At 48.6% G+C, this 20,805-nt stretch overlaps 1 protein-coding gene across 2 annotated transcripts in view; it reads right to left on the bottom strand.

Annotated features, from left to right (window-relative positions):
- Nucleotides 1-23: 23 nt before the first annotated feature.
- The window catches only part of LOC147255204 (fibroblast growth factor 12-like), a 36,815-nt gene continuing 16,033 nt past the window's right edge, over nt 24-20,805 (bottom strand). Inside the window, exons 1-5 of one of the 2 annotated variants that reach the window (XM_086216948.1) lie at nt 14,482-15,505; nt 11,506-11,616; nt 10,153-10,256; nt 6,132-6,330; nt 24-4,730 (exon numbers count right to left, since the gene is read on the bottom strand). In XM_086216948.1, coding sequence (XP_086073074.1) covers nt 4,579-4,730; nt 6,132-6,330; nt 10,153-10,256; nt 11,506-11,616; nt 14,482-14,680 — 765 coding nt within the window. In that variant the 5' untranslated portion in view covers nt 14,681-15,505 and the 3' untranslated portion in view covers nt 24-4,578. Of the gene's footprint in view, nt 4,731-6,131; nt 6,331-10,152; nt 10,257-11,505; nt 11,617-14,481; nt 15,506-20,805 lie in introns of those variants that run through there. The other variant, XM_086216949.1, reaches the window with a different exon arrangement.

The raw sequence follows: 20,805 nt of genomic DNA, 5'->3' as shown, positions 1-20,805 counted from the left end.
AAAAACGAGACTGGCACTTCATCTTTTATCATTCTTTTTAATTTTTCAAGAATCTTTTTTTTCATCCTGCTGCGTATTTGCGATGGTTATATTCTAATATATGATGCGTTCAATGACAGTGTCAGAAAAAGGTGCAAACATCCGCAAACACAAAGAAAGATTTCAGGCTTCGGCAAAGACTTTCAACATGGCCGCCGTCCGTCACCAACCACCAAAGGGCCTCTGTTGCTTGGTTATTATGACATCATCATTTTGCGGCGGTGGACGTCGGCAGTGTTGCGACAGCGCCCCCTAGAGGTTTTGGGTGAAGTTAAGAGTGAGAGTTCCGCAGGCCGACCCCCGGACCTCAACATCCTCAGATGATCTACGATCGAATGACCGTTGTGAGGCCGAGCTGCCGCCTCCCGCACTACCAGGCTGAGACTGAGGAGTGACCTCTCGACCTGCTCGACTTCTGAGTTGACATGCTGCGTTCAGGTCACCTTGGATTTACCAAGAAATGAAAGGTTCCACATCAAATACTCGGGATTCTTATTTTCCTACCGGTACATGATAGCGACCTGGAGACCTGTCGGTGTTGTTGTCTCCCACTAGACCTGAACGCAGCACCAGGTGAGCTCAAGCGGAGCAGAAACTTCAAGATCAATAAGATGTGGAGTTTGTTGCTAATTACAGCGGTTCTCAAAGTGGGGTTGGGGGACCCCCAGGGTACCTGTGGGTCTTCAGAGCTCTGACGGCGTAACTGGTCCTTACACCCAACTGTGATTATTTGTCTTGTTGCTTAAAATGTTTTTGCTGAATTTTCTGTGTGCTGAGTTCTGTTAGTCATTTTGTTCAAGTTCTTATTTCTTGCTCTGTCACTCGCGCCGGAGTCCCCGCGGGTCGGAACGTTCCCGTAGGAACGGCTGAATACGGGACCTCTCTCAGAGCTCCTGGTGATTCAGTCGGTTCCGTTTACAGGCAGATGTTGGTAAAAGTGATGGAGCGAATTCACTGAGACAAAAAGGTGGTGAGCAAATGAGCAGAACCCGATAAATAAAATAAATACAATAATAATTATAAAACCAGACAAAACTAAAACGACTTCTGCAGCAAATCTGCTGCGTCATCAGAGCGCTTAAACATCTGATGAATCACTCACACTCCTTGGACTGTGAATACTTCTACTTCATTTACTTCCAAAGTACATCGATGCCTCTTGCCCTCGCAGTATCTGCTCGCCACTCCTGCTCGCTTCTCCCTACTTTTGACAGCTTATTTCTTCCTCCTTCTGTTTCCGCTTTTATTTTGTTGTTCCTGTTCATTGTTGAGCACCAAAAATACTGAGACAACTTCCTCGTGAACGTTCTCACGTGGTTGCCACGACTACCGGTCCTCTCTACATTCACGTGATCCTCAAGCTCCACATCTTATTGACCGCCGTTCAAAGAACCCAGAGGAGCAAAGTTTCAGGGCAACGCGTACAAACGATCCTTTAAATGCGTATCGGACAGGTTTGGGTTCTCCGGGTCTCCACCAGAACTGGAAACACACCTGGCGGAACGGACACTGGTGCTGCAACAGTCCCGGCGACTGGTTTGGTGGTGTTGAAGGTAACGGACAGAAGAGCATTCACGTGTCACAAACATTAAATGTCCCCTCGGACCAGAAGAGAAGAAACGGCAGAACCCTTCAAGCGTTCCCGTTTGATCCTGGTGGTCCGACCCCAAACTCCACTGGAAGACGTTCTCAGAGGCAGTGCGGTGGATTGTGATTGGTTAGTTCCTTTCGTCCGTCAGTTCATCCATTATTTTAATCCACATTTAATCAGACAAAGCTCAAATGTAAACCTAAAAATAATCCGAAAGAGAAACCTGGGTTCTGGCAGCCAGTTAGAGTCCATGTCTATAGCCCTGCCCACCCAAGCCCCGCCTCCTTTCCCGCTCGGAACTGAATTCAACATGGCGGCAGAAACAGCAGCAGTTGTGCTGACAGAGCATGCATCGCAGTCCAGCTGTCGGTGAAAATCTTCTTCTCTCCACATGCAAACATTCTTTATGACAATGCATCGCCGTGAAGCATCCGAACGCGCCGATCGCCTTCGCCGCTGTCTGACCGTGAACCTGTGTGTCGATCAATAACTGGTAATCAGCCTCAGGTGGTCGGGATCAATCACTGCATGGCTGATGCGGAGGAGAAGCATCAACGATCCAGTCTAAATAATAACTGCTGTGGTACTGATGGGAGGAGCCCGCTGATGACATCATCACCTTTACAAGCTTGCGTTCACACCAAATACAAAGTGGAATTTTTACCGCCAAACACAAGTGATGTTCCGGAAAAGTGGCGCCACACTACGTGGGACCACCTGATCAGAGCTTCATTCAGATAACCAGACGTTTTTGTTAGCTCGTTGTCATGGCAACAGTCCTGACAAGCCTTGCGTTCATATTTTGTCCAAATCATCATCGTGATGTAAGCTTCATTTTGGCATCACCGCCCTGGTGATGACGTGATGACTCCGACACGACAGCGTTCTCCCTAAACATGTTGATGATGGAGGCGTGAGCGCGTGCTAGCGGCTGGATGACTTCTATTTACTCGCTGGCGTGTTTGGGTCTGATTCCCGCCTCTTTTGTGCGATCAGCCTTTAGCGCGTCCTTTTCAACACTGTTGACACTTTACATGTTGTGCTGAGTTTACGTGTTAAAAAGGACACACCACATGTTCCAAGGGAACCAATCGGAGGCCTTCCTCAGTCATCGGCGCTATCATGTCCTCACACCTGGTATCATCCTCTAGATCAACATGGCTGCTCTCGTCAGGTAGCACAGCGACTCATCCTGCTCAGACCAGATCCGTGTTACACAACACGGCTGCGAGTGTCTCATAAATGTTTCAGTCCCCTGGCGGCTGCGGGGGCTTTTGTGAAACTCATCATGCAATATTTGTGCCTGAAAGTACCCAGCAGAACTTCTGATGGGATCAGAGCCCGAACGCAGCGCAGAGACAGAGACAGGAGCTCACGATCACGCCAGCGGTTTAGCCCGCCAAAGATTTAGCCCGCCAACGATCACAACCCTCCATGTTTCCGCCCATCACCTCAGTTGTATGTATCCAGGCAGACGTTTGGTTTCAGGTCATCGCTGCGACTCGAACATTCAGAAAGTTGTTTTAGTGAGGAGTGACGTGGCGGAAAGACGTGGCGCCCTTCAAGAATCAGGACAGGAGCTCATCAGCGCCCACGAAGCAACAGAGAGGCTCAAGAGAGGCGAACGTGTCGAGTCATCGTTAAAGATGCCAACAGACTGAGTTCACATTTTGAAGGAGTGACATGTAAATTAATCTTTCATAGAAGCGTTAAATGGCAAACGCCGTCGCTGGGACGAAGCGCTTTGAGGGTTTTGAGAGTTGAAACAGCTTCCAATTTGCCAACCAATCACAGAAGACCAGAGGCGGGACAACCGCCAACTGTCACGCCGTCACTGTTCGCTGTGCTGCTTTTACGATGCTCTTTGTTTGTGGGCGTGTTTGTTGCGCGTGGAGCACCAGGCGGATGCAACGATCACGAGACATATCGGCAAGCTGTTCGCCAAAAGTTTATGACCTCATCGACCTTCACTCATTTGAGTAACTTTCTTGTAAATGGACATTTTCACGTTCCTTCAATCTCTGAATGGAATTTAATCTCTGACCTTCAATTGAAATCGTGTTTGTGCACTCACCTGCTAACTCATCCGCTAACTCGCCCACTAACTCACCCGCTAACTCGCACGCGAACTCGCCCGCTAACTCATCCGCGAACTCGCCCGCTAACTCATCCGCGAACTCGCCCGCTAACTCATCCGCTAACTCGCCTGCTAACTTGTGCATGTCTCTCAGCCATGTTACTCTAAAACAAGACATTTTATTTTTTCATTCGGTGAGATTTGATTTCGTTAAATGGAAGAAACGTTTCATCGTTTCACTCAGAAACAAAAAACGCTGCTCCAAACCAGTGAATCATGCACCAGACAACCTGAGTGGCGGCGGCGTCCTCCTCCAGGTTCCTCGTCGGCAGTGTCTGCAACAAAACCCACAGACAGACCGTTGATGTGGCGGCTGAACTCTCATCTCTGAGTGGATGAAACACACGAAGAAGAAGAAGAAGAGGAAGAAGCGTGGCGAAGGTGTCGGCATTCGTCGAGAAATGAAAGTGACTTTTCTACATGGCTTAAAGCTTCAGAGTTCTCAGCGCTCGCTCGACTCAAAACATTTGGTCATCATCACGACAGTAGCGATGACTACGATGTGGCGATGAGGAGTAGATGTGCTGACCGCCAGCTGCTGTTTCAGCAGCTTTTTGCATAAAATGTAAATCACCATCAAGGTCCTGATTTTTGGAACTTCCTCTGCCCCCCCCCCCACCCCCACCCCACCAGATTAAAATATTTCATCACGAGCAAGAAGATTTCCCCATTTTTTAGCTTCTTTTTTTCTTGGTTGTAGACGCCGTCGTCATGGCGGTGGTTGTCGTCGTCGGTGTGGTTGTCGTAGCTGAACAGAGGGAGTGTTACATGGGAGTTCGCCGCCTCCTCCTCCTGCGGGGGGCGCTGCAGGCTATGAGCCTTCCTGCTCTGAACAGTCCTCCGGCTGCTGCTGCTCGCGCTCCAGGCTCCTCGCTCGCTCCTCGCTGTTCATCGTCGGGCTCCGCGAGGACTTCAGCAGCTTCTCCTCCAGCTCGTGCAGCGACGGCTCCTTGTACATACAGACTGGGGGGGGGGGGGCAGTTAAAACATATAAATACACCAATAAAGAAACATTCCTAAAGTGACTAAACTCCAGAGGCGCCAGCAGGGCTCACAGCGGGCTGGCCTGGCGCTTTTCTAGCAGCATAAACACGCCTGCATGATGAAGGTTGTTTGACTGTCGTCTCGGTTACAGAAACAACGGATCAAGAATTCATCGATGCAACAAATCCGCACCACCGCATCATCAGTCGGACGTTACTTTGATGCGTTTGTTGTCGTTACATCTCTGTAACGACCAAGTGTGAACTCCTCCCAGCTCTGCTGTCCAGCACGGCAACATCACGCAGGCCGGCTTCAGGCGCGGTTTTCTCAGTCACGGAGGAGAAACTGCACCTGACTGGCGTGAAGATTGGACTCCTGACATCAGGAGACCCCAGCGTACGAACATCTGGAACCTTCCTGCTAACGTGGCCCCACCAAAGTCGCACCGCATTCCACAGCTGACTTTCACAAGCAGGGAGGCTGTGGTTCTCGGTGAACTCCTCTGCCGGTGCGATGTTGCTGACGGTTTCTGCCTTCATCCTCACTGCTGGACTCTCTGCCTGACCAGACCTCCTGTGAGCCCCTGGGGTCCCTCGTCTCCACCCGCACAGTTTTTATTACCTGGTCCATTGTGTACTCTTTCAATGTCACACATGCAAGTAAAAGATAAAATGAAGGGATAAACAATACAGGAGGAAGATGAGGTTGGAGGACGCAGACGGGAAGACGGCGAGGAGGAGAGCGAAGGTGAAACGCAGCTTCATGTTTCCTGCTAAACGTGCATCTGTGATATTGGAGCTTCACGGCGTCCTTGGAGGAAACCTCTGTTCACCTGCCACCACACCAACTCTCAGCTCGATTCGGGGACTCGTTACTACCAGAAGACATCGATATCTGATCCTTGACCACCATCAAGGTCAAAAGTCAGGTAACTTCCATCTGCTTGTGTCCTCTTTTCTCTTCTTGTATATTTGTAGTTTATTGATGCTGCGTCTTCTCTGAATGAACACGTGGACTCACTTCTGATGTGTCGAGGGAACAATCGACTACTGGGCATGTCGTCATGGCACCTGTGACAATCCTGGATCAGTAGCCAACTAAACCATTTGCCTTCAAAGTAAAAGCCCTGTGCTGCACTATTACTATCATAGCTGTTTTGAGTCTTATTCTGGAAAATTTTGAGTAGAAATCAAGAGAATGCGATGCTAACGTCTTGTTAGCAGCTAAAGTACCGTCACTCTGTGCAGTACGACAGGAAGTCTTGTCGTCCCTCTCGTCCAGCACCGCTTCCTGGTTCTATTGGTTGCTGAGGAAGCTACGTTAGCCGTTTGTCGGCTAACACAGAAAAAAACATGTCTGAGAGTCACGTTGGTGTCTCACCTTCGATGGGTCTGGGGACGAAGTGCGAGCAGGGTTTGGTCTTCTTCACCCGGTTCCCCTTCATGATGACGCCATCTTTGTTGAGACCCAGAAACCAGGCCCGGCCCGACTCGTGCTGCCGGTACAGCGTTGACGAGTAAATGACGTAGTAGTTTTCAAACACCGACTCCTTGAACTTACACTCTGCCGTGAAGACATCCTGATACACACACACACACACACACACACACACACACACACACACACACACACACACACTTTAGTTAAATTCAGTTCACTCTTACGTCTAATGAAGATGTGTGACTGATCATGTAGGACCACAGTGATGGCCTTGTGTGTGTGAGTGTGTGTGTGAGTGTGTGTGTGTGTGTGTGTGTGTGTGAGTGTGTGTGTGAGTGTGTGTGTGTGTGTGTGTGTGAGTGTGTGTGTGAGTGTGTGTGTGTGTGTGTGTGTGAGTGTGTGTGTGTGTGTGTGTGTGTGTGTGTGTGTATGTGTGTGTGTAACAGGTGGTCCAGGTGGAGCAGGAAGCCAACCAGAGCAGAACCAACACACGTGTTGTAAACACGAACCCAGACAGAATCGTGATGACCCGTTGTGATCACCCACTGATGTCTACGTTCATTCTCTGATTTCTGGTTCGCTCGATGGAGCAGCAGAGTCTTGGTCTCATCTCTGTTTGACTCTGTCACTTTCAGCCTGTAGGATGGAGGGTGGAGGAGGAGCTGAATGCTGCTGCACCTTCTCCACCTCCCCTCTGCCTCCTGGTCAAGTGTCCAACATATCAAATGAATCCCACAGCGCAGAAGGCACGGATGCTGATGTTCTGTCCCAGCATGCATCACCACATCACTCTCAGGAGGAAAACTGACTTTAATGTAACTGCACACGCCGATCACTCTGATCTCTGTGATCTCTCTGATCAGCGGGAGGTTGGAGAGACTTGAGACATGACGTTCCACTTCAAATACCAAACCATGAAAACAAGAGTCTGCTGAGTGACCCAACAAGGGGGCCAGAGAGCAGCAGCTGTTCATGAGACGGCACTGGAGTCGAAAAAGTAAGAAAAGAGAGGAAAGACATTTGGGTGAAGCGGAGGTGTGGAATGAATGGTGACATCACATAGTCAAGGGCTATGTAGCACTGCAACACTAGGCTGAGCTCGACTAAACCGAGGCTAGGCTCAGGCTTGGCGAGGCTAAAACTAGGCTGAGCTCGTCTAAAATACCAAAGCAGCTTTTCTCAGTTATATTTAGTAAAACAGAAGTTTTCATATCGACCGACAGACTTAGAACTTAAAAATACGGTGTGTCTCTGAAGACCAAACCCGGCTGATGAATCAGTCAGAGCCAAAGTGCTGCACAAATGGGAACTTTCAGACAAGACAGCGGAGTCACTCCATCAGATCTCAGTGGAGGACTAAAAAAATGAAGGAGAGGTGGTGTTTTCCAGAGGAGGGCGAATTTAGCAGCACAGTTACTTGTGTTTATTCTCTCCTCAGCTGCATCCTCCTGGAAAGGTTCCCCGGTTCCATTCCAATCTAATTCTGTCTCTCTCGACTTTCAACAGCTGCGATCTTCCACTCAGTGAAAATTATGTCGAAACAGGAGGTGGAAACGTGGCGACAAAATCAAAATGAATACAGAGTCTGAAAATTTCCGCTAATTGAAGGAAGTCCCTCCAAATGAAACCGTAGCAACTGATGGAAGCAGATAATTGGGAGTTGGTTTCTTTCTCCTTCGTGCCCCTCCGTGGCAAGGTCACAACTACAGTTCCCATGAGGCTGCTGGGTCTTAAATGGGAAAAAGTTAAAAGGCCACCACTGTCATATTCTGCTGCCTTTTCATGAGACTTCCTGCAATGAACGCATCGCTGGTGTCCATCATCCGTCTCGTCCTTCATCTGGTTTCCCTGCTGAGCACGCAGCAACTCAAGAATTGCATTTTAAAGTTTTATGGAAGAAGAGGACATGAATAATGGAGGCAGGATGGACTCACTGATGCAGAACAGCAGAACACCAGCTAACAGCTGCACAAACAACTAACAACTGCACAAACAACTAACTGATGCACAAAAAGCTAATGGCTGCACAAACATCCAGCAGCTATAAAATCAGCTAGCAGTTACACAATCAGCTAGCTGCTACACAATCAGTTAGTTGCTACACAATCAGCTAGCAGTTACACAATCAGCTAGCTGCTACACAATCAGTTAGTTGCTACACAATCAGCTAGCAGTTACACAATCAGCTAGCTGCTACACAATCAGTTAGTTGCTACACAATCAGCTAGCAGTTACACAATCAGCTAGCTGCTACACAATCAGTTAGTTGCTACACAATCAGCTAGTTGCTACACAATCAGCTAGCAGTTACAAAATCAGCTAGCAGTTACACAAACATCCAGCAGCTACACAATCAGCTAGCAGTTACACAATCAGCGTGCAGCAACACAACCAGCGAGCACTTACATAAACACCCAGCAGCTACACAACCAGCTAGCTGCTACACAATCAGCTAGTTGCTACACAATCAGCTAGCAGTTACACAAACATCCAGCAGCTACACAATCAGCTAGCTGCTTCACAATCAGCTAGTTGCTACACAATCAGCTAGCAGTTACAAAATCAGCTAGCAGTTACACAAACATCCAGCAGCTACACAATCAGCTAGCTGCTACACAATCAGCTAGCTGCTACACAATCAGCTAGTTGCTACACAATCAGCTAGCAGTTACACAAACATCCAGCAGCTACACAATCAGCTAGCTGCTTCACAATCAGCTAGTTGCTACACAATCAGCTAGCAGTTACAAAATCAGCTAGCAGTTACACAAACATCCAGCAGCTACACAATCAGCTAGCTGCTACACAATCAGCTAGCTGCTACACAATCAGCTAGCAGTTACACAAACACCCAGCAACTACACAATCAGCTAGTTGCTACAAAATCAGCCAGCAGTTACTCAAACACCCAGCAGCTACACAATCAGCCAGCAGTTACACAATCAGCGTGCAGCAACACAACCAGCGAGCACTTACATAAACACCCAGCAGCTACACAACCAGCTAGCTGCTACACAATCAGCTAGTTGCTACACAATCAGCTAGCAGTTACACAAACATCCAGCAGCTACACAATCAGCTAGCTGCTTCACAATCAGCTAGTTGCTACACAATCAGCTAGCAGTTACAAAATCAGCTAGCAGTTACACAAACATCCAGCAGCTACACAATCAGCTAGCTGCTACACAATCAGCTAGCTGCTACACAATCAGCTAGTTGCTACACAATCAGCTAGCAGTTACACAAACATCCAGCAGCTACACAATCAGCTAGCTGCTTCACAATCAGCTAGTTGCTACACAATCAGCTAGCAGTTACAAAATCAGCTAGCAGTTACACAAACATCCAGCAGCTACACAATCAGCTAGCTGCTTCACAATCAGCTAGTTGCTACACAATCAGCTAGCAGTTACAAAATCAGCTAGCAGTTACACAAACATCCAGCAGCTACACAATCAGCTAGCTGCTACACAATCAGCTAGCTGCTACACAATCAGCTAGCAGTTACACAAACACCCAGCAACTACACAATCAGCTAGTTGCTACAAAATCAGCCAGCAGTTACTCAAACACCCAGCAGCTACACAATCAGCTGGCTGCAACACAACCAGCTAGCACTTACACAAACACCCAGCAGCTACACAATCAGCTAGCTGCAACACAACCAGCGAGCACTTACATAAACACCCAGCAGCTACACAACCAGCTAGCTGCTACACAATCAGCTAGCAGTTACACAAACACCCAGCAGCTACACAACCAGCTAGCAGTTACACAATAAGCGTGCAGCAACACAACCAGCTAGCAGTTAGACAAACGTCCAGCAGTTGCACAAACTGCTAGCTGCTACACAATCAGCTCTCAACAGCTGACATCCTGTCCAGGAGATTCTCTTCAAAGGCAGTGAAATATTTTCTTGAAGACGACAGTTATGCTACCAGCAGGTACGCCACTTTCTTACTGATGTGTAGAGGAATCCCTCGGCGTTCATGGCCACATAGAGTCCTGCCTTCACTCCTTGGATGGCCACGACCCTCAAACCCACCGGGATCAGGTTGAACAGAGCTGGAGGGGGAGACGGATGGAGAGAGGGGGGGGGGGTGTTAGCGTTCCTTTATTCCAACATGATTTCATGACTTCATGAGGGATTTTCCTTCAAATGAAGTGAACAAGGGTCCTGTTTTTAGTGAGCAGCAGTGAACAGTACTGTACTTTAATGAGCCACCGACATCAAGAGAGCGCCAACGTCGGTCATTTTTGGGGATTCTGAATGTCGTTGTCGTGTCTCTGTTGAAACACCGTGTTTGACACTTGTTGTCGGAGGAAGCTGAGGACGACCCCTCACCAACATCTCGTCAAGTGAAATTTTGCATTTGAACTTGCAAGCATCTATTTTAACTCCATTGCTGGATGTGATGCTGCTTCCAGCTGATAAAACCAAAGAAAACGACACCAAATAAAAGCCTGATGGGGGGAGTGATGCGAGGTGATTTAATCCTCGGGGACGCAGAGCTGCAGCGTGGGTGAGGAGGAGGAGGAGTTGGAGGAGGAAGAGGCCCGTGGCGATGGCTGCTGTTAATCCTCTTCTATTTAACTCAGAAACAAAGATGATGAAGAGCGGGGAACCGAATATCTCCTCCTCCTCCTCTCTTGTCCTCCTTTGCTGCTCATCTCCAAATCAAAGGAGAGGATTTACAGGAAGTCTGTAATCCTGCGGCGTGCGGCGGGAGCCACTGCACAGACGCAGCGCTGGATATCGAACCTCCGTCAGTATCTACAGCTGGAGACTCTCCGGCGTGTCTCTACAGCCGGCGCTCACAGTCCCAGTCACTTGACATCAGCGACCACTAATGATCAGCGTCTGTCTACTCAGGTGAAAGGAGAGGAGTGGCAGGAGGATGCTGGGTGTTCACATGTGGTCAACGAGCTACAAAAAACGTCTGCGTTGACATTTCTGCTGTTGAACGTTTACAGTTGCGCCTCGACTGTCACAGAACACAAGAACCAGGGGAGAACCCACGTCTTCAGCAGAGTGGGGACGTCAGACTCTCCTTTACATCACAAACCAAAGCAAGTTAACCTGCGGCGTCACTGTCACACGGACGAGTTTGTCTCCTCGCCGTCCAGAAGTCGGTGTTTCTTGTCTGCGCGCCAGCCATGATGGTACATCCTCGGCTATTCGGTTAAGTGTCCGGTGCAGAAAACGAATTTAGTGGAAAGCACTTATGTCACATTGTAACTGCTGTTATAATGGTAAGGAGGTGTGGCCTGGGTGTGTCAGCTGGGCGGAGTTAAACCTCCAGGTGAGACTCACTGTTGTCACTGTTCTCGTCCTTGTTGCCGCTGATGGTTCCATCTGGCTGCATCTGCAGGAAGAAGCCCTGCTCGCTGAAGAGACGCGTGACGATGCCCTTCAGCTGCGGCTCTGAAACACACACACACACACACACACACACACACACACACACACACACACACACACACACACACACAGACACACACACAGGTTAACACAGGACACACACACACTCTTGTCCTCTGGTGGGACGGCTGTTGCTCGGCGCTCGTCCGTCCACTCTCAACACTCCAAGCACATTCATAATTCAGCAGCAGGAGGAGGTTTCATGCTAGCACAGCAACAACCGCTCTCGCCAACACTTGCGTGCTCGCCAGCACGCGTGTATCACATCATCTATCACACATCATCATACAACAACCGCTCACATGATGTCCCTCATCATCTCTCCTCCTCCCCCTCCCTCTTTTCTCTCCTTCTTCACTTCACTCCGTATCTCCTCAACCCTCCCGTCTCTCACACCTCCATCACAGGACTGCGTATAAAAAAACACGCCGCCTCTAATTGGCCAGGTTTGGCGTGTCATGTTTGTGCATGTAAATCTTCTCACACGTCTTCTTTGTGTGTTTGCTGTGCCTCAAACTGCAGGTTGACAACCAAGGAATGTTTAATTACAAGTCAAGTTAGGATTAAAAAAAAAATTCAAGCCAAAATTCTTTAGGAATCAAAAGTTTTGTTTATGGTTTGACGAAGTCTTGTAGGCGGAACTTGGACTGAGGGACAGATTTCTACTGGCCAGTCTAAATGAGTGACAGCTTGGCACCATTTTAGCTTCTTTTTATGATTTATTTACACTCGCTTAATATTCTTATTCAATTTCTCATTTGATGTTCTCTCCCACATCTGGTCCGCCACTCTTTGCCTCCGCTTGAGTCCAAACAGACACAAGTGAGAGCAGCTGACTGATGAAGCGGCACCAGACACAGACGGAGGGACGGAGACCAACACAGACAACGAGACGTTCAGAGGATCAGAAGAGTCCAGAAGGACCGAAGACACTCACCTGTTTCAACCCTCCTGAGTTTAGGCAGGAACGAGGAGGAAATGATCCATGATGTTTGACGTAGCCACGCTAACAGTTTTTTCCTGCTTCCAGCGTTTGATGCTAAGCTAAAGCTAAACGCATCAAGTATGAACCTGAAAGAGACAAAATGTCTAAATGTCTCATTTCAGCTGCAGAAATCTGTCTCCTAGCAACAGTAACCAGGGACAATCACATCAACATCCCAGTCGTAGTAAAAACCACAACACGCACAGAGGCTTGTTTGTCATTCAAGGTTTTTCTGAATGTCAATCACTTTTCTATCATCAGTGTAACATGTGACCCCCACACGACCAGCTCGTCACCGTCTGACCCTTTGAGGCGTAAACACTGGGAGCGTTCCATGTCTCTCATCGTCACACGTTCACAAGGGTTGTTCTAGTTCACCTGCTGGCCACCAGGGGGCATCACAGCATGCTGCAATGCATCTAAAAAGAAGAGTTTGCTTGTGAGACCCGACCCGAGGCAGAGGGAGCCTGACGGGTTTACGCTGGTACCAACCATGGTGCTCCATGGCGTTGTTGGAGCACAGATCAGGTCTGTTTCCTTCTGTTGCCATGTCGACAGATCTATAAACAAGGAAAACTGTATTGTATCTGAGTTTGACTCAACGAAGCGCACTTCCATCACTCAGGGTTCCACCTCTGGAACACACACACACACACACACACACACGCACACACAAAGACAAAAGGTTCCTGTGACAGCTGTGATGGTCAGCCAGCTCCTCAGCGGCGTGGACGACCCAGCGATCCTGCCTCTTTTTACGCCTTCAAACATCCGTAATAAAATATTTTCACGTTTCTATGAAAATAAAAAAAATCTTCAAGATTTTAAAGTTTGTCACAACTCTGTCATTCACCGAAGAACTCAAATACATGAGAATCAGAATTCCAGAGTCATCCAGACGACATTCCAGGTGGAGTGACCCGGAGGTGAAAGGGTTCATTCTGACAGCGCCCCACACTGCCAGGCGGTCACATGCTGCTCCTGAGCCTGAGATGGAGTCAAGGCCGAAGAAATAAACTGCTTTTATTTTCCAGAAAGCTGTTCCCATTGATCCCAGATCCATAACCGCATCAACAGATTCAGATGCTTCCCTCCCCCGTCAGGACTGGGTTGGCTCACTGACCCGATAAAGACACAGTCAGTAAACATTTAACGGGAGTGGCTGGAGCTCAGAGGGTTAACAGTCTGGTCCCAGATCACCAGAGGAAGACAAAGTTCTGATGTGGAGCTGAATCAGCTGGTGACTCGGAGGAATGAAGACTTGTGACTTGGTACCAACTAATATGAGTTGGAGACGTTGAACCAGGCAGAAGCTCCTTTAAGAGGCTTGTTGTTGCGTTGCCAAGAGAACATGAAGCTAATGAAAGAAGCTAACGAAAGAAGCTAATGAAAGAAGGATGAGGGATGCTAACAAGAGATGCTAACGATGATGCTAACGAGGTAATGATAATGCTAAGATGCTAACGATAATAAGGTAAGATAATGCTAAGATGCTAACGAGGGATGCTAACAAGAGCCGCTAACATAGCTTCCTACGGGAGACGCTAACGCTAAGCCTTGGATTAATTAAGAAGCGACTGGTGGATCTTTTTTGACTGTAAATGGACTTTCATGATTTTAAATGTTTCACTTGTAGGTCTTCGCCTCAGTTTGATTCAGTTTTTCCCCCCGCCCCCCTTCGCCTCCATCTCAAGCATCTCTTTAATGATGTATATGATTAAAATCAAGGCTAAATACATGAAAAAGTAAACAGGGAAAGAAAAAAATGAAGGAATTTCTACATTTGTGTGAGAATCCCTCATTTCAACATCATCATCTCACCCAGAACCAGCAGAAGCAGAACCAGGAGAACCAGCAGGCCCAACAGATCCAGTAGAACCCACCTGGTTTCCGTCGGACAGGTTTTTTCTTCCCGCTGCAGAAGCGAACTTTGCTGAAGACGCTGAAGATGTGTCTCTCACACAGAGACCTCGGGTCTTTGGTGGGACTGGAGCGCCTCTTGTTGGTGGCGACCTTGTCACTGTTGGACTCGCGGGCTTGCCGCTTCTGTCGGATCAGGGAGCTGGCGATGGCCGCCGCCATCTCCCCAAGGACGTGGAGTCAGATTGTCTTGTTAGTCCAACAGAGACATCATGTGACTGATGGACTGTCTAATCAACCGAGAAGATGTGGTGGTCTCTAATGAAGGTGCTGCTCCAGGACGACTGACATGTCCAGGGTCTAAAACCACCTGAGGGATCCAGAACGCCACCCGGGTCACTGCTGCATGATGGACTTGAACTTCTTGTCAGACGTCATTTCTTCCCAACACGATAAACCGATGCACATCAACTCATGAGCCAACAATCGCTGATATTTCTGTCATGAAAGTATTTTAGCTTCTACATCCATAAAGAGGGAACATTTATCTTCTGTAACGCTCCTTCGAACCACCAGGAGGCGACACAACTTCCCTCCTCACAAGAAACTCAAACATTTTCTTCAACCAAAGAACCAAAGCGCTCCAAAGATGAGAATCTCTGACAGCGATCAGTCCCAACAAGTGGTGATCGATCCCCGCTGAAGACAGCGTGATCAAAGCTCTGTCAACAAGCCAGAACGAGAGCAACCATCCCTTGTTTCAACTCACAGAAACGGCCACAAAGCATGCTGGGTAACTGATCGGTTTGAGGATGCATCCGTAAAATTGATCAAAGCTCCAAAACATGATGACTGATTTCTTGCTGCAGGGTGTCAACAATGTTAAGCCCTCAACTTTCTTTGATGATAATAAAGCTGCAGAGTTGAAGGAAGCCAGAGATAATCCCAGAGACTCCACCACGTCGTCCTCGCTCGCCATCCTCGCAGGCGGAGAGCTGCTGAATGTGGTGAGGACGAGCAGAAAGGAGAGCAGTCCAGAGAGAGTGAGAGAGAGAGAGAGAGAGAGAGAGATGGGAGGTGGAGGTGTAGAAGAAGCTCCTAAAAATACTCTGCTTGATGTTTCATGTTGCTCCCGTATCAGAGCGCTTCACGCCGCCGTCCTCGTCCTCCATCACGTTCCCCCACAGCTGAAACATCAGGATACGTTCAGGTTCCATTCACTCCTGAAAACCGCAGACGCTTACAAAAAGAAGGCAAGATAAAGACATCCGTTCTCTGACCCCCGATGCAACTGAGCTGCTGATATTTTGCCCTGACTCTTCCCCTCTAAGACGCCCAGAATAGTTTTGATGAAACATTCATTGCACGCAAGTTTGCACAAGGCGCCCGAATTAAATGGCAAATCACATGACCATCATCCCGCGCTCCTCGTGTCTGAGGGCGTCCTCACACCTGACAGGTCGGTTTGGCTTAGGTCTCGGTGCGCACGAGCGAACCCAGAAATCTCAGACAAAGTTAACCAGAACTGAAGACACTGATGAGGTTCCTTTGATGATTGTAGTCCAACAGGAAGTGGGCATCTTCATCATGTTTACTGGTGGATCTGATGTAGAACTGAACCTCCAACACCCATCAGTCTGGTGTTTACTGGTGGATCTGATGTAGAACTGAACCTCCAACACCCATCAGTCTGGTGTTTACTGGTGGATCTGATGTAGAACTGAACCTCCAACACCCATCAGTCTGGTGTTTACTGGTGGATCTGATGTAGAACTGAACCTCCAACACCCATCAGTCTGGTGTTTACTGGTGGATCTGATGTAGAACTGAACCTCCAACACCCATCAGTCTGGTGTTTACTGGTGGATCTGATGTAGAACTGAACCTCCAACACCCATCAGTCTGGTGTTTACTGGTGGATCTGATGTAGAACTGAACCTCCAACACCCATCAGTCTGGTGTTTACTGGTGGATCTGATGTAGAACTGAACCTCCAACACCCATCAGTCTGGTGTTTACTGGTGGATCTGATGTAGAACTGAACCTCCAACACCCACCGGTCTGGTGTTTACTGGTGGATCTGATGTAGAACTGAACCTCCAACACCCACCGGTCTGGTGTTTACTGGTGGATCTGATGTAGAACTGAACCTCCAACACCCATCGGTCTGGTGTTTACTGGTGGATCTGATGTAGAACTGAACCTCCAACACCCATCGGTCTGGTGTTTACTGGTGGATCTGATGTAGAACTGAACCTCCAACACCCACCGGTCTGGTGTTTACTGGTGGATCTGATGTAGAACTGAACCTCCAACACCCACCGGTCTGGTGTTTACTGGTGGATCTGATGTAGAACTGAACCTCCAACACCCATCAGTCTGGTGTTTACTGGTGGATCTGATGTAGAACTGAACCTCCAACACCCATCAGTCTGGTGTTTACTGGTGGATCTGATGTAGAACTGAACCTCCAACACCCACCAGTCTGGTGTTTACTGGTGGATCTGATGTAGAACTGAACCTCCAACACCCATCAGTCTGGTGTTTACTGGTGGATCTGATGTAGAACTGAACCTCCAACATCCACCGGTCTGGTGTTCACTGGTGGATCTGATGTAGAACTGAACCTCCAACACCCATCGGTCTGGTGTTTACTGGTGGATCTGATGTAGAACTGAACCTCCAACACCCATCAGTCTGGTGTTTACTGGTGGATCTGATGTAGAACTGAACCTCCAACACCCATCAGTCTGGTGTTTACTGGTGGATCTGATGTAGAACTGAACCTCCAACACCCACCAGTCTGGTGTTTACTGGTGGATCTGATGTAGAACTGAACCTCCAACACCCATCAGTCTGGTGTTTACTGGTGGATCTGATGTAGAACTGAACATCCAACATCCACCGGTCTGGTGTTTACTGGTGGATCTGATGTAGAACTGAACCTCCAACACCCATCGGTCTGGTGTTTACTGGTGGATCTGATGTAGAACTGAACCTCCAACACCCATCAGTCTGGTGTTTACTGGTGGATCTGATGTAGAACTGAACCTCCACCATCCACCGGTCTGGTGCTTAATGGTGGATCTGATGTAGACCTGAACCTCCAACACCCATCAGTCTGGTGTTTACTGGTGGATCTGATGTAGACCTGAACCTCCAACACCCATCAGTCTGGTGTTTACTGGTGGATCTGATGTAGAACTGAACCTCCAACATCCACCAGTCTGGTGTTTACTGGTGGATCTGATGTAGAACTGAACCTCCACCATCCACCAGTCTGGTGTTTACTGGTGGATCTGATGTAGACCTGAACCTCCACCATCCACCGGTCTGGTGTTTACTGGTGGATCTGATGTAGAACTGAACCTCCAACACCCATCAGTCTGGTGTTTACTGGTGGATCTGATGTAGAACTGAACCTCCAACACCCATCAGTCTGGTGTTTACTGGTGGATCTGATGTAGAACTGAACCTCCAACATCCACCGGTCTGGTGTTTACTGGTGGATCTGATGTAGAACTGAACCTCCAACACCCATCAGTCTGGTGTTTACTAGTGGATCTGATGTAGAACTGAACCTCCAACACCCATCAGTCTGGTGTTTACTGGTGGATCTGATGTAGAACTGAACCTCCAACACCCATCAGTCTGGTGCTTAATGGTGGATCTGATGTAGACCTGAACCTCCAACATCCACCGGTCTGGTGTTTACTGGTGGATCTGATGTAGACCTGAACCTCCAACACCCATCAGTCTGGTGTTTACTGGTGGATCTGATGTAGACCTGAACCTCCAACATCCACCAGTCTGGTGTTTACTGGTGGATCTGATGTAGACCTGAACCTCCAACACCCATCAGTCTGGTGTTTACTGGTGGATCTGATGTAGACCTGAACCTCCAACATCCACCAGTCTGGTGTTTACTGGTGGATCTGATGTAGACCTGAACCTCCAACACCCATCAGTCTGGTGTTTACTGGTGGATCTGATGTAGAACTGAACCTCCAACATCCACCAGTCTGGTGTTTACTGGTGGATCTGATGTAGAACTGAACCTCCACCATCCACCAGTCTGGTGTTTACTGGTGGATCTGATGTAGACCTGAACCTCCACCATCCACCGGTCTGGTGTTTACTGGTGGATCTGATGTAGAACTGAACCTCCAACACCCATCAGTCTGGTGTTTACTGGTGGATCTGACGTAGACCTGAACCTCCACCATCCACCGGTCTGGTGTTTACTGGTGGATCTGATGTAGAACTGAACCTCCGACATCCATCAGTCTGGTGTTTACTGGTGGATCTGATGTAGAACTGAACCTCCAACATCCACCGGTCTGGTGTTTACTGGTGGATCTGACGTAGACCTGAACCTCCGACATCCACCGGTCTGGTGTTTACTGGTGGATCTGATGTAGAACTGAACCTCCACCATCCACTGGTCTGGTGTTTACTGGTGGATCTGATGTAGAACTGAAGCTCCACCATCCACCGGTTTGGTGTTTACTGGTGGATCTGATGTAGAACTGAACCTCCACCATCCACCGGTCTGGTGTTTACTGGTGGATCTGATGTAGAACTGAACCTCCAACATCCACCAGTCTGGTGTTTACTGGTGGATCTGATGTAGAACTGAACCTGCTGGTATCTCTCTGAAGTGGAGACCAGGGAACCAGACGTTCTACTAGGAGAACTTATTCAACAGTTTTAGGATTCATTGTGGCTCCGCCCCGACACAGCCAACTACTTACAGCTGATTTATAGTCGTGCCTACACCTGTACTCTGTGTCATCCTGTAAACAATAAACTGTAACGTTAGTTGGGGGCGGGGCTTCTCCCCATGATGTCATCGTGGTTTTAAATCAGTGGAGACTCGAATGAAGCTCGTAGTTTTGGTGTTTGGGCTCATGACAACAGAACAGCAAACTCAGGTGACGGTTAGCGCTGGAAAGAGAGCAGCAATGTGACGTTACTCAGCAGCGTTACCATGGCGATGCGGCCTGAAACCAAACACGGGCTTTGGGTCCAAAATGACTTCTCTGAAGGAACTTCCTGCTTGTGAACGTGAACAGATGCAGTGGATGTGACTCAAACCATCTGTGACTTGGACACAGACGCTGGTGTGTGACGGAGGACATATGACTTATGATGATCGTGTTAAAACCGTGAAGCGCGTGTTTGTCCTCGGGATTCCTCCCTGCACGCTCACTTCCTGGAGTTGGCTCCAACTGCAGTGACATGAAAGCATCTTCATGGCTGCTGCGTCACCGCAGCTTCTCGTCAGGCCTGAAAAACCCTGAGATCAGAGCCACCAGACGCTGCTGAGCCCACAGGTATCGACGCGCGCTGACACTCAGACGCCTGCTTCTCACACCACCGCATCGGCCGTTGCTCCGCAGCCTTCACGTACCACTGTAGAGACGTTTACAGCCGCACAACCACACTGAAGGGCGACGACGACCAGCTTGAAGTTTCAACTCTGAATATTTCAACTAACCAGCGTTTCCAGGATCAGATCGCAGCAACTTTTCTCCTTCTGATGGAACTTTTCTAACACAACTGGTTCTGAGATGAAGAGATGCTCTCCCTTCCCTCCGTCATCAGCACGAGCACGATGATGATGATGATGATGATGATGATGACTCATCCGTTCCGCAGCTCATAACTGGATTGTGCGATTAGCTCTTCACAGCTCGTCCACTCACACTCGTTCACAGCAGCAGCAGCCAATCAGAATCGGCGACCGCCTTTTACCAGATAGAAACATCACTGATGAACCTCTGACGGGGCTGTGCTGGGCTTACATTTCCTGATTTATTATGAAGGTTTCCTGTTTCATTTCCTGAGTGCACCTGAGTGTACAAGAGGTTGATCTTTTTAGAGTTGCAGGTGTGAACGTGTGTGAGAACTCAGGAACGTCTCTGGGGAACGTCCCCATATTAACCACAAACAAAGGAACTGAAAACATTTCAGTGGTCAAAGGTCGCTGACGCACGACCGCCGTGTGCTATGAGCAGGTCAGGAGAAGTGGCGGCAAGGGTGGTGATGGTGTTTCCAGGGGAGCAGGTGTTCTGTCTTCTGTGGGAGGAGCTTCAGGGGACAGGTGACATGGACTAATGTGAAAGGTTCTGTGTGGTTCTAATAGCACTGTGGCTACTAGAGTGAAGCAGCAAACGTTCTTGATTCGTCACACTGACGAGTGATTACATCCAGGAAATGAGGCCATCTTCTCATCACAGGTGTGTAGCTGGGAGGGATCACCACGGTAACGGCCTCCCTCATGTCATTCCCCATGGGGGTATTGAGGTAGGAACATTGAACCTTTGGCAGACAGAAGCCCCTCC

This window comes from Aulostomus chinensis, chromosome 10 (genome assembly GCF_037954235.1).
Source record: "Aulostomus chinensis isolate RoL2024-O1b breed Wild chromosome 10, RoL_Achi_v1.0, whole genome shotgun sequence".
Lineage (NCBI taxonomy): Eukaryota > Metazoa > Chordata > Actinopteri > Syngnathiformes > Aulostomidae > Aulostomus > Aulostomus chinensis.
The sequence above is the reverse complement of the archived record's forward strand: the minus strand, read 5'-3'. Positions and strand labels throughout refer to the sequence as shown.